The sequence below is a fragment of the Trichechus manatus genome, unplaced genomic scaffold, assembly GCF_000243295.1.
Source record: "Trichechus manatus latirostris isolate Lorelei unplaced genomic scaffold, TriManLat1.0 scaffold00011, whole genome shotgun sequence".
NCBI lineage: Eukaryota > Metazoa > Chordata > Mammalia > Sirenia > Trichechidae > Trichechus > Trichechus manatus.
Genome location: NW_004443947.1, coordinates 22959418 through 22977713, shown reverse-complemented (window position 1 = coordinate 22977713; position 18296 = coordinate 22959418). Strand labels below are relative to the sequence as shown.

Sequence of the window (18296 nt, the reverse complement as noted above, 5' to 3'; positions counted from 1 at the left end):
GTATTTTCACCAAAAAAAAAAGGTTGAGAAGTTAGAGGGTTGACGTGTTGTGGGGTTGTTAACGAATGTCATAAAACAATATGTGTACTACTGTTTCATGAGAAACTATTTGTTCTGTAAGCCTTCACCTGAAGTACAATAAAATAATAATAATAATTAAATCAGAAAGTTAAAACAACGAAAGAAACTGCCTGGAGAAAATGTTTAAAACTAAGAATGATTAGGAATTTTCATTCTGACATGTCGTACTTTCACTTGTTCATAGCTATGATATTTAAATTTCCTTGTTCCGCATGATGCAAACTTCTGCTAAGCACTGGAAATTTCCTCAAGTCTATGCCAGCACATGCAGTGCTCAGCGCTAGGGTTACAGGCTTCATTTGTCTTTTTCCATGGAAGAATATGACTCATATGATACATTCTCTTTAGGAGACCACTCATCCTGTTATGTGAAAGAAGGCGTCATACTGTTAAGTGCAATCTCCCCTGAGGCTCCAGAAGAATAATAAGTCACTTATTTTTCGATGATCCTGTTCCATTTGGCAATTTTGAACAAATCATATTGTTAAGTAGAATCTCTCCTGCAGCTCCAGAAGATAAACAGTTACTTATTTTTGATGATCCTATTCCATCTGGCAATTTTGAACAAATCAAAATCACAATACAATATACTCTTTGAAAATTTCAGGATTCCACTACTGGAAATAACTCCAAAGTTTGAAACCCTAAGAAATGATGGCATATTCAAATTAATTAGTTTTTCATTAGTGACATGGAAGAAAAGGAGTAGAAAGTTATTTTAAAATCAAAGTTGGAAAAAAACATGTTTATGGATATTGTTTTATTTCCAGTTAAATGAGTATTAGTTGAGTAAATACTAGGCAGACTACCAGTCACTGACAGGAAAAACTGACACTTCACATTTATACTAAATTGAGTATTTCACAAATTAAAAGAGAATACAAACTTTCTAGCCTAGCAAAATATTTTCATAATTGAATGTTACCATTATTAAATACACCAACTCAAGGATATATTCATAAAGCAACTTTATCTTTGTTATATTCCAAATACTATCATGTTTTAAAATCCACTCTGTGGAGATTAGTTCTCCTGCCCTAGATAAAATCTAAGGCAAGTCCCACAACTTTTCTAGTCTCTAATAATAATCGAAGCTTTGAAACTGATTTAAATCGAGGCTTCTCCCTTTCTCTAGCTCAGGCCTGCTGAAGGGCTATAGGTAGGAAGCCTGCAGGCAGATGGGAAAGGAGGTAGAGAGGTGGTGGTAGGCTTCTTCCTCTTTCTTTACCTAGCACAACTATCTATCTCTGTTCCCCTGCTCACCCAGGACTGGAGCCGACAGGGAGGAAAGTGAGAACGGAGGAAGTAGCAAAGTTCTTCCTCGACCTGTACTCATGATGATCTGGCACTGGTACTCTCTCGACCTGGGTATTTAAAACTGACTTCCTCTCTCCTGGGCACTTTTACGGGTTATCCTGAGATTGCTCCCCTCACTGTGGATCACTCATCTGCAGTTCCCTTGATGTTTGTCATGTACCCTCCTCTGGTTGTTTTTAGTTCTTTTCTCAGCTCCCAGGAATTGGGAAGTTCAATCCTTGTTCGGATCTTCTCATCCCTCTAAAGGACCTTCTTGGACAGGACCTAAGAAAATCCCACACAGATTCTTGGGGCCCTCATCCAGACCACAGGGCAGCCATATCCTTTGCCTCCACAAACCAGAAGATACAGAAGAATCCCACAAGTCATTTTCACTCAATAATCACAACACTCAACAGCCAGCCAGCCCACTGCTCTACATTTGGATCAGATTAGAATTATAATATAAGCCACAGAGACAATTAAAACATTTCTAGTAGTTACATTTAAAAAGGAAAAAACAGATTAAATTAATTTAACAACATATTTTATTCAGCCTAATACGTCCCAAATACTATCATACAGACATTTACATAAAAAATTGTGAGACATTTTGCATTCTTTTTTTCTACTAAGTCTTCAAAATCAAGTGTGTGTTTTACACTTACAGCACATCTTAATTTGGACTGGCCATATTTCAAGTGCTTAACAACCACGTGTGGCTGCTTTGGATACTACAGCTTTAGAGTGTCCAGGTCTGAGGTCAAACATCAGTCCAAAGTAACCCTGAGCCATAAACGGTATGTGCCAAGCTCTCCAAGTGGTCTACCACTTATTCTAAAGAATTAAGTGTGAAGGGGTGGGGAGATATCTCAGAGACAACAGCTCTCTCTGAAGAACTCCTCCTTCAATCTCCCCTACTTGACCCTGGACATGTTTAAGAGTCACAAAACAGTTTTTCTCTCACTTTCTCTTTTGTAACTCTAGCATGATGGGTGTCTGGGTACCTCATTTTGGAATATATCTATATTGTCTTTGAAATGTATCTATACTGTCTTTGGGCCTTAGCTAACATTTCTATTTTTAACATTCTGCTATCTGATTATTTAAATCATGTCACAAGTTCTTGAGGTTTCAGGTAATTTATTTTTATTTAACTATAGAGTGATGGCTTTCGATAACAATAAATAAATGTCAGACATTACATATTTCATTTTAATTTTTCTCTATATAAAAATTAATCTTCTCAAACTCTTAAGATACTCAAAGAAAAAAAGAAAGAAGCAACAACTACGGGATATGTATGTTGGTTGTTGTTAGTTGCCACTGAGTCGATTCCAACTCATGGTAACCTCATGTGTGCAGATTAGAACTGTTTCATAGGGTTTCCAAGGCTGTAACCAGGAAAAAAAGGCTAAGAAAATATAACACCTAACAATGGTTGCATTTGGAAAGAGTCACCATGAATAACTGAGTTTCCAATTTTTGGTTGTTTTTTTTAAGTATGCACCAATTTTATAAGATAGTAACACTGAGTGGTTCCTACCAACATTTGCAACTCTTTTATAATACTTACCTATTAAGGCTGTGGTAAACCGATTCATTGAGAGAGGTTCTAAATACATTGGTCCTTCATAGGCAGACTCCAGTTCACTCCTAACATAGTCCCTAAATAAATGATAAGAATGTATTAGATACATTCCAAGCAACACGAGGGAGAGAAGCAGCTAAAGCATGGTATTCTTATGAGAGCATGTTGTTAATAATACCTATTTCATTTATACTTAGAATTTAGGTATGAAGAATTACGTAAGGATGGCCTTCAATTCCTTCCTCCATGCACTGGAAATAGACACAATTTATTGAAACTGAATTTTACTATGCAGAGAAGGCAGCTAAAGCCCCATTTTGTGGAATTTTCTTTCTTCCCATGATCTTATTAAATACTTTATGCCCAATAAAAAGCCAGTTGAGATGTCATCTCCAACACTTCCCCCAACTTACCAATAACACTACTTGCTAACATCACATTAAACTTCCCCTCTTTTGGTTCTCCTTCACCCTGGCCCCCTGTCCTATTTTTCCCATAGTACTGTTCCTAATTAGATTTTATTAGTTACAGGTAAAATCACAAATTAGTTAAAAAAACTAGCTCACAGCAGGACTCAACTCTATAGGCGGTCTAATTAGGCTACAATTTACTCTGAAACAAATTTTAGCTCAAACAGTCCTTTTTAAATTTAATTCAATTTTCACATGATTACTGAGAAATAATAAGATTTACGTAGATTTAGTAGACTGAATAACAAAGTTTAAGTAATCAGAAAGCCTTTACACTGAGAAAACATAACTTTTAGGGCACTGGAAGAAAGCACAGAAACAGAGTATTCAATTAATTATCGTTAAGTTTGGCAGCACTGGCAGATAGTTCTCTTAAGCTCTTTTGACATCAAAGAGAAATATGCAGAAAGAAAGTCTCCCTTTTTCTTCAACTGTTGAAAGCCTAATTCATTTCATTTTAAAACAGTCTGAAAGCATTTTCAAGTATTTCTGAGCGAGCTTATATGGCAGTATTTACCTTTTCCATGAAATTATTTCCTATTAAGGCAATCAAGTTTAATTTCTTTGGCACAGCCTAGCCCAAACGAGGAATGACCCTTACATAACCATCCAAGAAGGTACTGCCAAAAATCAAAATTAAAAACTAAAATAACATTAAAAGCGAAACAGTTTTAAGGAGAACTAAAAAAATCAATGGCTAGAAGTAAGCTCCTAAGTGATTTCACAATCATTTTCTACCACTCTATGATAGTTATTTCTAATATACAACATACTATTTCTCTTTCTATTGAAAGAGAAAGCCAAAACCTCGAGACAGATAATTTTAATGCAGTGGTTCTCAACTGGGGGAATTTTGCCCCTGAGGAGACATTCAGAAATATCTGGAGACATTTTTGGTTGTTAGAAACGGGGGAGGGAGGGTAGGGGTGCTTAAGGCGTCTAGTGAGTAGAAGCCAAGGATGCTACCAAACATCCTACAATGCACAGGACAGTCCCCCACAATAGCAAATTATCAAGTCCAAAATATCAATCCTGCCATGGTTGAGACCCTGTTTTAATGTTATTGTGTGCTATGGAGTTGATTCAGACTCACAGTGACCCTACAGTACAGAGTAGAAATGCCCCCATAGGGTTTCTTAGGCTGTAATTATTACTGAAGGAGCCTTGGTGGTATAGTGGCTAAAGCGTTTCACTGCTAACCAGGTCAGCAGTTAAAACCCACCAGTAGCTCTTGGGGACAAAAATCTGGCAGGTGGGTTCCGTAAATAAGATTGAAAAACAAATAAACCAACCCGCTGTCGTCCAGTCGATTCTGACTCATGCAGATCCTATAGGACAGAACAGAACTGCCCCATCGGGTTTCCGAGGAGTGGCTGATAGATTAGAACTGCCGACCTCCTGTTTAGCAGCCCGAGCTCTTATCCACTGTGCCATCAGGGCTCCTCCGTATGTATCATTTATACTTACAAAGTCTTTGAAAATACTATTAAAGAAATATATTTATATTTAACAGAGATATAACTCTGAGTCCCAGTACTACCTAGGCCCCTAAAGTCAAATATTTTTGACCACAGCATATCCTGTCCAATAGATCCAGTTAAAATGGGGGCCAGCATAAATCCATAGAGACAGAAAGCAGATTGTGATTGGTGGTTGAGGGGGTAGGGTAAGTGTAAAGAGTAACTGCTTAATGGGTTTTTTTTGGGGTGATGAAAATGTTTTGGAACTAGGTAGAAGAGGTGGTTGCCCAACATTGTGAATGTTAAATGTCACCACAAAGATGTTCACTTTAAAATGATTAATTTTATGTTATGTGAATTTCACCTCAATTTTAAAAAAGGAGGAGGAGCAGTTAGAAGACCTCTAGCCCTGTGGCGAAAAGCCAAAAGGTGCCCAAAAAAGGACCTAAGTTCCAAGGAGCTCTCTAATTGGGTACGGGTGGGGGGTGGACAACAGAGCTGGGTTCCCTGTCATGCTTCTCTTTCCTCTGTTTGGTTTTATCTTCATATCATGAATGTTTTACAGTATAACTCAGCGGCTTAACGTTATTCCAGTTTCTTACTGCTGAGACGTTTGTTCTTTTTCATTATTTCACAGCCTACTGTAGTTTACCCTCTTTTAAAGCTTCTTTGTCTTTCTTTAGATTCTTTTACCTTGAAATTCTAATTTCACACAACAAAACTTAAGGGAAATCAACATTTTATGTATTTTTTTTTACTCAAAAAGAATTTATTATGTATATAATATGTTGTTAGCACTCTGTTCTACCCTGGAATTACTGAAGTAAACAAGATATCATGAAGTTTACAAGCTAGGAGGGGAGAGACATATCAAACAAACACTTACCCTAACAATTAATTAGTTACAATTGTGGTAAGTGCTAAGAAAAAGATACAGGATGCTGTGAGGGTTTTTAAAAATATTTTATTTTTAGGTTCACAGCTCTATTTAAAAATCTTACTTATCTTCTCTTTGTTTCCAGGTTCTTACTTCTTCACTCAGCTAGTTCTATCTAGCCTTTTACTGCTTTTAAGTATCATTTATTTCACCTCTCATTCTACCATATAGTTATTATAAAATGTTTTAATGTAACTATTTTCCTTTATCCTATCCTATCCTTTTTTTTTTTTTTTTTTTAAAGTCCCCTCTTAACCTTCTAATCTTTTCATGATTTTCCTTTTAATTCTTTTTCACTCTCTGCATATTCTTCATTATTTGGTGATTTGCTGAGATTACAGGTCACCAAGGAAAGTCTGCATTCCAGAAGGATAAGTCATCAACCTTCAGGCCGTAATGACTGCAGCTTGACAGTAAGCAGTTTCCTCCCATCCGTCCTACTTATGCCCTCTTCTAGGATTCTAGAAATAGCTCCCCGCCAATGCTGCAACCTCCCCTATAACTGTCCAACCTGATCTTTGCATCAATCATTCAAACGCAGAAATTAATACTTTCCTAGGCCCCTTAGATCCTTTCCCCCTTTGATCAACCGTCTCTCTCACAAGAGTCTTTCAGAATCCTCCGTTTGGCCCCACTTCAGTTCAGGTAGTCAGGACCAGAAAGCCTGCAGATTCCTGCTTTGGACTAGGCTTAACTTGCCAGATCTTGAACAGTGGGTTTGGAGAAAGCTAAACTACCTAGCAGTGCCACGCAGCCACCACCAAGCTGTTTCTTCTGAAAGGAGAAATCTGGGCAGTGCCTCCCAAACTTAGGGGGAGAACTGAAATAAGGATTAATGTAAACAAAGATCTCTATATGTAAGTTATAAACAACTTCAAGGCAATGATAAAGTCCCAACAGAGCTAGGCATTCCAACATTAAAAAAAAAAACAAGATAGTAAGCCTAAACAGAAGCATCCAGAAAAGGAATTATCCAAAAGGCCCTGAGTCAAAAATTAAGCTAAAAACTAGTCTGAGGCAAGAGCAATGAAATTTCTAATTTTTAATAAAATTTTAACTGTTTTAAGACTGAATCAGAAGAGAAGATGCTCGAGAGAAACATTAATTTTTCAATTTAGAAGATTTAGAGGGTAAAATGTATTAAGCAAGAATTTCTGACACTCTCTTTATATATGAACAAAATCTTTTCCTTCTTAAACCTGATTTTTTCATTTGCATAATTTTTGGAATGCTGACAATCAACCCTGAGCACTAATAAACTAAATACTGAAAAATCCAGCTCCCTAATCCCTTATGAAAAATTCCTGGGTGGTGCAAACAGTGAATGCACTCAGCTGCAAACCAAAAGACTAGAGACCACTCAAAGGCACCTCAGAAGAAAGTTCTGATGATTTACTTCTGAAAAATCAGCCACTGAAAAACTATGGCGCACAGTTCTATTATGACACACGTGCCACGAGTTGGAGTCCACTGGATGGCAACCTCTTCTCCTTTGATTTAAACTGTCTTGGCCATAAGGAATGTGTAAGATATATGAAAGGGGCCTAAAGAGAAGCATACAAATCATAAAAAATAAATTATAAAACAAACAAAAAAACTAGAAACTTACCGCTTTACCAGCTGATTAAAGATCCTTACACAGTCTCCCTTAAGTAATCTGGCTGAGTCACTGGACAACCAAGGAACAACTTGTACATTCTGACCACTTACTTCAAGCTTTCAGACAATGGTAATTGAAAGAAACCTAATCTACATTTATACAGAATGAAGTAGTGAGCCCTCTAAAGTTCTTCTGCAACATGTGTAAACAAAAGGCACTGCTCAATCTAAGAGATTCCAGATACTGACATATTCAAATACCTGTATTTGAGTATCTCCTGTATATACATATGCACATCTACCACAGCCTCAGCACTGTGTTAGACCTGAATAGTTCATTTGTTGTTGTTTTTAGTTGCCAACTTGATTCCAACTTAGGGCGATCCTGTGTGTGCAGAGCAGAACTGCTCCATAGGATTTCCAAAACTGTGATCTTCCGGAAGGAGATCACCAGGCTTGTCTTCCGAGGTGCCAATGGGTGGGTTTGAACCACCAATCTTTTAGCTAGTTGTCAAGCACTTAAACATTTGCACCACCCAGGGACTCCATAGTTCCATTTACCCAGGGTTTAATTATTTAAACGGTCTCTGCCACTCTGCATCTCTCTTCAGCTTCTTTCTGCCCCCTAAGGTATTTAGTACATGGCCCAGACAACGTTCAAAAGAAGAAATATGTCAAACACTAAAACACATCAATTTTACTCTTGTCAAAATTAAAAGTTTAGTATATGAATAATAAAATTCATTTTAACAATTCCTTCATCTATAAAAGTGGTTCTCAACCAGGAGAATTTTGTTCCCAGACGACATCTGGTAATGTCTGAAGGCATTTTTTGACTGTCACCAACTGGTGGGAAGGAGGTGCTACAACCATCTAGTGTGTAGAGGCAGGGGTACAGCCAACATCCTACAAGACATAGGAGAGCCCCACAACAAAGAATTATCCAGTCCAAAATGCCCACAGTCCTTAGGTTGAGAAACCCTGATCTACAGGTTTAGATCATACAAGCTTTAATAAAATGGAGGGCTAGCTATCTGTTATTAGACATATAAGTAACTCTTGGGAAAGGTTTACATTTGAAACTATACTTACGTGCCTCACAAGCTGGGATGAAAATGGTCTTACTTTCATCTTTTGAAACCCAGTTCTAGTGGGACTTTTAATTCTCACACATACAACACTGACGCATGAGTTCATAAATCTTGCAGTAAAACAACGAATTTTTAAATACTGAGGTTTAAAAATTTTAGATTAAAAAAAACACAACTATGTTAACCACGACCATACTATCATAATAATGGTTTTGTCAGTCTATAGAGTTTTTCTTTTTTTTCACTTAGTTCTGTACAGGCTCAATTTTAAGTAGGACTGGTAGTGGGAAACACACTCCTTGTATCAACCAAAATGGAAAGCAGAGTTTATTAATTTAAGAAGAATTTGACACTTATCAAATTCTAGTGAGTTTAATTAGAATATTAACATTAAATGTTTATAGTATACTGAGTCCGTGGATTTTCTAATAATTAATTCTTCTGAACTATAAGGTATATCCAGTCTATATTACTGTTGTTGTTAGTTGCCCTTGAGTCAACTCCGACTCATGGCAACCCTGTGTACAACATAACAAAACGCTGCCCAGTCTTGAGCCACCTTTATGATCGTTGGCATGTTTGAATCCACTGCTGCAGCCATTGTGTTGTACCTTTCAACCTAAGCGGCTCATCTTCCAGCACTGTATAGGACAATATTTTATTATGATCTATAGGGTTTTCAGTGACTTATCTTCAGACTTAGATTACCAGGCCTTTAGTCCTAATCTGCCTTAGTCTGGAAGCTCTGCTGAAACCTGTCCACCATGGGTGACTCTGCTGGTATTTGAAATACTGGTGGCATAGCTTCCAGCATCATAGCAACACTCAAGCCACCACAGTACAACTGAACTGACAGACTAAACAGGTTTTTATTCATTTAAGAATAGTCAGTTTTATCCTGTGAGTACATGTATAAGGGAAAAATAAGAGACCCAGATCTTCAAAAGCTTATCGAATTTTCAACTTGAAACATTAGTATTATTTGCAAATGTCTTTTATTATAGCCAGTTTTTGAAATAATAATTATTAAAAGTATTCAAACACTGAGTATCCTTCTCGGGATCATGCTACACTCTGCTTTGATACAACTGCATTGGTTCAGGTTACAAAGCCTAATAACATGCTGATTAGAAGATTGAAAACTTTCTGTAAAAGTTGGTCTCATCCAAAGAGCTTGGGAAATATTTTAAAAATGTGATAATAGTAACAGAATGTTGTAATATGTTTTCAGTATTCGTAACACTGCATTTTAAAAATAAATTTACATAGGTTCGAGTGAGACTGATTTGGGACTAATTTTCCTTTTAAGAAATGAGAGCTGAGGCAATACAAAGCTGAGGAATACAAAGTAGGGAAAAGAGAAAAACTAAATGTCCAGTCAAAACAACACCTGGGACTCACACTTCCCAATTTCAAAACTTACTACAAAGCTACAATAATCAAGACAGGGTAGTACTGGCATTAGGCTTAACACAGACCAATGGAATAGAACTGAGAGTCCAGAAATAAACTCTCATTTATGGTCAATTAATTTCAACAAGGGTGCCAAGACAATTCAATGAGGGAACAACAGCCTTTTCAAAAATGGTGCTAGGACAAGTAGGTATCTACATGTAAAAGAATTAAGTTGGATACCTACCTTATATTGTATACAAAAGTTAACTCAATATAGACGAGCAACCTAAACATAAGAGCTAAAACTATAAAACTCATAGAAGAAAATATAGGCACAAATCTACGTGACCCTGGATTAAGCAATGGTTTCTTATATATGACACCAAAAGCACAAGTGGCAAAAGAAAAAACAGACAAACTGAGCTTCATCAAAATTAAAAGTTTGTGCCACAAAAAATGCCATCAAAAAAGTGAAAAGACAACCCAAAGAGGGAGAAAAACTTTGGAAGTCATGTATCTGATAAGGAACTTATATCTAGAATACATAAAAAATCCCTACAACTCAATAATAAAAAGGCAAACCAATTAAAAAATAGGCAAATGATCTGAACAGACATTTCTCCAAAGATTTACAAGTAGTCAATGACACGTGAATAGATGTAGACACCATTAGCCACCAGGGAAATGCAAATCAATACCACAATGAAATACCACTTCACACCCACTAAGATGACTATAATCAAAAGGACAGATAACAAGTATTGGTGAGGATAGAGAGAAACTGGAACCCTCATACAATGTTGATGAAATGTGAAACAGTGTAGCTGGTTTGAAAAACCGGCAGTTCCTCAAAAGATTATAAAGTTACCATATGATCCAACAATTCCACTCTCAATACATACCCAAGAAAAATAAAAACACAGGTTCACACACAAAAACGTGTACATGAATGTTCTCAGCAACAACATTCATAATAGCTAAAAAGTGGAAACAACCCAAATGTCCATTAACTGATGAATGGATAAACAAAATGTGGTATAAACATACAATGCAATATTTAGCCATAAAAAGAAAGAAAAGTACATGCTACAATATGAACCTTGAAAACACTATGCTGAGTGAAAGTGGCCAGACACAAAGGACCATATATTGTACAATTCCATTTATATGAAATATCCAGAATAGGCAAACTGATTAAACAGAAAACAGACTGGTGGTTGCCCAGGGCTGGGGCAGGCAGAGTTGGTGGGAAATGCGGAGTGACTGCTGTATAGGATTTCTTTTGGGGGCAACGAAAACATCCTAAAATCGATTGTGGTAATGGTTGTACAGCTCTGAACATACAAAAAAACCACTAAACTACATACTTTAAATAGTATGTGAATTACATCTCAATAAAGCTGTTATAAAAAAAGATACTTGGTTACAAAGCTGCCATGAAGTCTGAACCACTGTTTTCTTTAAAAGCAAAAAGCGTCACCCTCAATATTTTATAAATATGACATGCTCAAAACTCAGTATTTATCAAATGTGACATGTTATGAATAATTGCAGGACAGCACATCTTTGCTAATCTTTTGTGATATAACAGTGCATAGTGCAAATTATACTAAAAAATACTGAAATATGTCATAATCTTGAAATTCATTCAATATCAAAAGAAACCCCTTAAGATAGTCATTGTCTTTACAGTTTCAAAGAAGTTACTTGTCAACGTAAAAAATTTATTAAGTAGGGAAGCTATTTCACATCCAGTCTGATTCTAAAACTAATTTTCTTTCCACTAATCACGCTGCCTTCCTCAGAGGACCGATGCCGAACTAGTTATCAGAAAACTTGGAGTCTGGTTAAAGTGTGTCCCTTCCTAGCTGTTTGTCCACTTCAGTTTTTTCATCTGTAAATGCCAAAGTATTGTAATAAAGAATCAAAGTGAAACAAAGAATGGGGAAGTGTTTTTGCACACTGTAAAATTTTATTAAAACCAAAAAAACCCGTAGCTATCAAGTCAATTCCAACTGACAGCAACCGTATAGGATAGCGTAAAACTGCCCCATAGGGTTTCCAAGGCTGTAATCTTTACAGAAGCAGGCTGCCACATCTTTCTCCCACCAAGCAGGGGCTGGGTTTGAATGGCCGACCATTTGGTTAGCAGCAAAGTGCTTAACCACTGAGCCACTAGGGATCCTTAAAATTTTATTACAATTCTTTTTATTGTTTAAAACAAGTTTGCATTTTCTAGTAATGAAAACAAACATCAAACATTAGAAAAAAACATTCCTATAAACTAAAACTAAACAGTTGAGATTGCCAAAATAAAAATAGTCAGAAAAAGGCTTTTCTTTACTTCTGACACTGTTAGGGTTCCCTTTTCCTTACAGGACATAATTCTGACCTCTCTAGAAAAGTCTAGATGGTAATACTCTTCACAAAATAAGCTACATGGGTTTAGCCATCACTACACCACTAAGAGCTTGGCTGCTAACCAAAAGGTGAGCAGTTCAAATCTACCAGGTACTACTTGGAAACCCTCTTGGGCAGTTCTACCCTGTCCTATAGGGTCACTATGAGTCTGAACTGATTCAACGGCAACAGGTCTGGACACCCCTAAAACACACACACACACAAACAAAAAACTGTAAGACAGGGTAGGCAGGCTTACTGTTTTTCACCCAGAATTATGACGATGGTAACAAAAGCACCAATTTTAGTAGTGGCAAAGTGGTTAAGAGCTACGGCGGCTAACCAAAAGGTCGGCAGTTCAAATCCACCAGACGCTCCTTGGAAACTATGCAACAGTTCTGCTCTGTCCTATAGGGTCGCTATGAGTCAGAATAGACTCGACAGCAACAGGTCTTTATCTTCAACTTTTGGGAGCCCTGATAGCGCAGTGGTTAAAGTGCTCGGCTGCTAACCGAAAGGTCAGCTGTTTGAACCCACCAGCCACTCCTTGAGAGAAAGATGTAGCAGTCTGCTTCCATAAAGATTACAGCCTTGGAAACCCTATGGGGCAGTTCTACTCTGTCCTATAGGGTTGCTCTGGGTCAGATTCGAATCGACAGCAAAGGGTTTGGTTTTTGCTATCTTCAACTTTGAGACTCTCTTGATTGATTAACAAAATCTTATCAATTCTAAAAAGCTATATTATATTAGCGTTGACTCACAGTGACCCTACAGGACAGAGTATAACCACCCCAGTCACTATGGGTCACTATAAGTCATAACTGATTAGACAGCAACGAGTTTGGTTTTCAAGGAGCCTGCTGACACAGTGGTTAAGTGCTTATCTGGTAACCAAAAGGTCAGCGGTTCAAACCTACCAGTCACTCTGTGGGAGAAAGATGTGGCAGTCTGCTTCCATAAAGGTTTCCAGCCTTGGAAACCCTATGGGGCAGTTCTACTCTGTCCTACAAGGTCATTATGAGTCAGAATCGACTCCACAGTAATAGGTTTGTTTTTGTATTTTTTAAAAAAAACATATATACAGCTACACCATGGAATACCATGCCATTTAAAAAATCATTTTTTGAAGACTAACCACACTGGAAAATGCTCACAAAACACTGCTGCATAGCAAACAAAAACGAGACATAATAATGCTAGCTAAAATTAATTCACTCAGCACTTACTATATTATCTGAAATTGTGCTTTACATGCCTCATCTTATTGGACCTTCACAATGCCCTACTGGATATTACCACCATTTTATAGATAATGAAACTGTAACACCTAAAGTTCCAGAGCTAATAACTTACTAGCTTCTTCTTACTTAGAAACCTGGAATCTGGACCTATCCAATCATCCATCCAAAAAATACGTGAGTGCCTCTCAGGTGCCCAGGCACTCATTTACACATTAAAATGGCGACTCTGCACAGCCCATACCCTAAAGCTGCATTATACTCTACAGATACAATTTTTATTTAAAAATTAATAAAGATGGGAAAGTATCTCCACCTTGAGCATGAGCTGAGATTCAGGTGTTTGGGAGTAAGGCCCCAGGAATAGACTGGTAAGGGTTTGGGGCTGGAGGTACTGGAATGGAAAGGGTATCATGCTGTCTGTCAGTATTGGCCCCTGGACTCCTGGTCTGGTCTAAGTTCTACGGAGAGATGTTACAGGCAGAGGCTTAAGTTGTTTACAAGAAAGAATCAAAGACATGGAGATATACTTGTGCGACACAAAATCAGAAGGTTACTGTCTCCATTTTTGAGTGGAGCACAGCTTGATTTTAACACTTGTGAGGATTAAAAGAAATGCAGCACTACTTTAACAGCTCCAGATTTTGCAACTCTGACATCAACGGAAACACCCAGAGCAAGAACCAGATGTTAAAGAGAAAACCACCACTTTCCAGGTATCATTGTGAGCAGAGGAAATCAACCAGGCAGGAAGAGATGAATGTGAGAAGACTTGAGTTTCTGGGAAACACCTAAGGGGCTTTCAGAAATAACTTGATGAACTATTACGGAGGATGGAGCTCCTGCTTCAACAAGAGGGGCCAAGAGCCAGTGACCATTCAGTTATTAGGTATTTTGACTCCTTTGTATTCACTGACGTGGTGAAAACTAGAAGGTATAAAAAACTAGAAAAAAATACCAGAATATTAACAGGTCTATCTCTGGATGGTATTATTTCAGGTGATTATTACGGCATTTAAAGTTTTTGTACGTTCACGGTCTGCATTGAGCAGCATGATTTTATAATCAGAAAAAATGAAGGTTTTTAAAATATCAACCATTCAATTCTACTAATAAAAAAAATAATACTTCTAAGGTTAAATTTCAAGCCTACACAAAAATCTGTTTCAGACCTCTTACGAGATAATTATATCTTATTATATATGCAAGGTTAATAGCCACTCTTCTTAGAACTGGGAGTTTATGATAATACATACATTTTGATTAAAAATAATGAAATTTATGCTTCGAATGAAATTATAACCCCAAAATTTATTACATCCCATTACATTTCCCATGTCACTTTGGGTTTGCCTATATATTAACATTCTGTTCCAAAATAGCAAGCTCATATTCACTGGCAAAGCTAAGTCTTAAAATTTAAGTCTAGTCTTAGTCTAGGGCAAGCAGACAATATTGATAAAGAGGCAGAAGTTCTGAGCTATACAATTAACCTCACCAAATAATTTATACTAATCTTCCACTCTGTATGGTGGCTGACTTCTCATATTATCATACGTTGACTTTCTAAAATAATGAGTGAAGTCCATAATTATCAAAATACTTCTATTGCCTTTTCTCGGGCAATATAAGGAAGCTCATGGGTATCTTTGTAAACGTAACCTTACGGCCTATTTCATATTAAGCTACTTTTTTAAAGTAGAAATAAAATTTGAGCATAATCCCAGCTATAAATCCTCTGTGATACTATTTCCTTAGAAAACCAGTATTAACAAAACTGTTTTAGATACCTACCAAATAAAATTGCCTTAGCTTCTGAATAGTGTTCATAAGAAAGTACTTTAATCGAAAAGGAAAACTTTACATTCAGCCATACATTTTAAAAATGGGATCACATTCTTACCTGGAGATTTGATGTCCAGCATAGAGAAGCAGGGCAGTCAAAAAATATAGATAAAGCTGAACCAGATGCTGCCTGGGCAAGGTTAGTAGCACAACACTCAAGATATAACCTGCAGTAGAAATTAAGAGACAGAGATAAATAAAAAGGTGATTCTTATTTAGTTTCCCAATTAATTACACTCTAATAGAGCAAGAGAAAGATGCGGCAGTCTGCGCGCTGAGCAAATAATTCGAAAAGCTGGATTATATAAAGAAGAATGAGGCATCAGGACTGGAGTAAGACTCATTAACAACCTGCAATACGCAGATGACACAACCTGCTTGCTGAGAGCGAAGAGAACTTGAAGCACTTATCGATGAAGATCAAAGACTACAGCCTTCAGTATGGATTACACCTCAACATAAAGAAAACCAAAATCCTCACAACTGGACCAATAGCAACATCATGATAAACAGAGACAATACTGAAGTTGTAAAGGAATTCATTTTACTTGGATCCACAATCAACACCCATGAATGCAGCACTCAAGAAATCAAATGACACATTGCATTGGGCAAATCTACTTCAAAAGGCCTCTTTACAGTGTTAAAAAGCAAAGATGTCACTTTCAAGACTAAGGTGCACCTGATCCAAATCATGGTATTTTCAATCACCTTATATGCATCGGAAAGCTGGACAATGACTAAAGATGACCAAAGAAGAATTGATGCATTTGAATTATGGTACTGGTGAAGAATACCGAATATACTACAGACTAAAAAACGAACAAATCTGTCTTGGAAGAAGTACAGCCAGAATGCTCCTTAGAAGGATAGTGAGACTTTTTCTTACTTATTTTGGACATGTTATGAGGAGGGACCAGTCCCTGGAGAACAACATTGTGCTTGGTTAAGTAGGGGGTCACCAAAAAAGAGGAAGACCCTCAACGAGACAAACTGACACAGTGGCTGCAATTACGGGCTCAAGCATAGCAATGATTGTGAGGATGGCAAAGGACCGGGCAGTGTTTTGTTCTGTTGTACATACTATTGCTAGGAGATGGAACACACTCAAAGGCACCTAACAACAACCACCATCTCTGTGGAGTTTACATTAACTTTACCCAATGAATTTGGTCTTCGTCCTTGGTTCCCAAGAGATAACCTCTAAAATCTCAGAAATTCCCCAGTAATTGAAGTGCCTTGATGATAGGCCTCCAGATTACATCTGATGGTTTATGCTAATGAGGTCTCAGGTGGGGGCTGGCTGGGCTAGGAAGACTACAGGTTGCATGATCATCAGCTGACCTGAGTAGGAAGAAGAGCACAACTGAATCAACCATGATTACACTTGGAGGCCCCAATAAAGGCTCTGGATATGGAAGTTTCATGGACTTCCTGGTCCGTGTTACACATTGATGCATATGTGAGGGCAGCATGTCTCTTTCTGGGGACAAGAAAACACTGCGCTGGGAACCCTCTCAAGACTTTGCCCTAAGTCTTCATTTGTATCCTTTTTCCTACAATAAAACTCAAATCATAAGTAGAGCACTTCCCATCAGTTCTGAGTTGTCCTAATGAATGATCAAATCTAAGAGAATAGTGGGAACCAGCAGGTCAGAAGCAAGCAGGGCTAGGGACCCATGAGCTTACAGCTGGTATCCTGAGGAAGTAGTCGGAAAACCCCAAATTTGTAGCCAGCAAGTCAGGAGTGAAGGTATCATGCTAACTCCCAAGCTTGCAGTTGGTGTCTGAGTTCTTGGGCAGTCCTGGCAGTTTAGAGGACTATATCCTTTAACTTGTGATGTCTGACCTAGCTCTAAGTGGTTAGGATCAGAGGAAGAAGTGCTGTGCATGCAGCTGGTGTCAGAACAAACATGTCAGAAAAGTGAGGATTTGCTATTTTCCACACAACACAAAAATTTTCCTTCCCAGAATGTTGTGGACTTTCCCTTCTCCCGCACATCTCATGAAAGATCAACTGTCAAATCCTCCAGATTTATCATATTCATTTCATTCATTCCTTCAATCATCCGTGAGGATGGTGCAAGACTGAGCACGTTTTGTTCTGTTATACACGAGGTTGCTACTGACTTGAGAGTACCTAGCAACAGCAGCAGCTTCAAATATCCTGTCATTCAACAAACACTATTAAGTGTAAAGTATGAACAATATGGAAGATACAACAAAATGAACAAATCACAGTCTAGTAAAAAGATAAACACGGAAAAAAGTAAGATACAATACTGGTGGCAGAATAAACGAACATTAGAAGTTAATGGTTGTACAAACTTAGTAACTAAGTTTGACCTGGATATCAGAGGGCAGCTGAATTTTTAACAGACTAAGAACAAAGGAGAAATATTCCAAGAAAAGAAAAGTTGCTGTTGTTAAGTGTTGTGCAGTTGGTTCGACTCATAGCAACCGCACATAATACAGAACAAAACTCTACACAGTCCCGCACCATCCTCACAATCGTTGTTATGCTTCAGCCTATCGCTGCAGCCACTGTGCCGCTCTATCTCGTTGAAGGTCTTCCTACTTTTCACTGACCTTCTACTTTACCAAGCACAATGTCCTTCTCCATGGACTGGTCCCTCCTCATAACATGTACAAAGTATGTGAGATGCAGTGTCGCCATCCTTGCTTCTTTAAGAGTATTCTGATTGTACTTCGTCTAAGACAGATGTGTTCATTCTTTGGCAGTCCATGGTATTTTCAATATTTTTCACCAACACTACAATTCAAAGGCATCAATTCTTCTTTTGGTCTTCCTTATTCATCGTCCAGCTTTCCCATGCATATAAGCGACTGAAAACACCATGGCTTGGGTCTGGTGCACCTTAGCCTCCAAGGT

At 37.7% G+C, this 18296-nt stretch overlaps 1 protein-coding gene across 4 annotated transcripts in view; it reads right to left on the bottom strand.

The window, feature by feature from the left end:
* Positions 1–18296, bottom strand: part of RNF145 (ring finger protein 145) — a 72250-nt gene that overhangs the window by 39117 nt on the left and 14837 nt on the right. For all 4 annotated transcript variants that reach the window (XM_023726543.1, XM_023726541.1, XM_023726542.1 and 1 more), the window contains 2 exons: positions 15462–15570; positions 2954–3045 (listed from right to left, as the gene is read on the bottom strand). In XM_023726543.1, coding sequence (XP_023582311.1) covers positions 2954–3045; positions 15462–15570 — 201 coding nt within the window. The remainder of the gene's footprint in view (positions 1–2953; positions 3046–15461; positions 15571–18296) is intronic.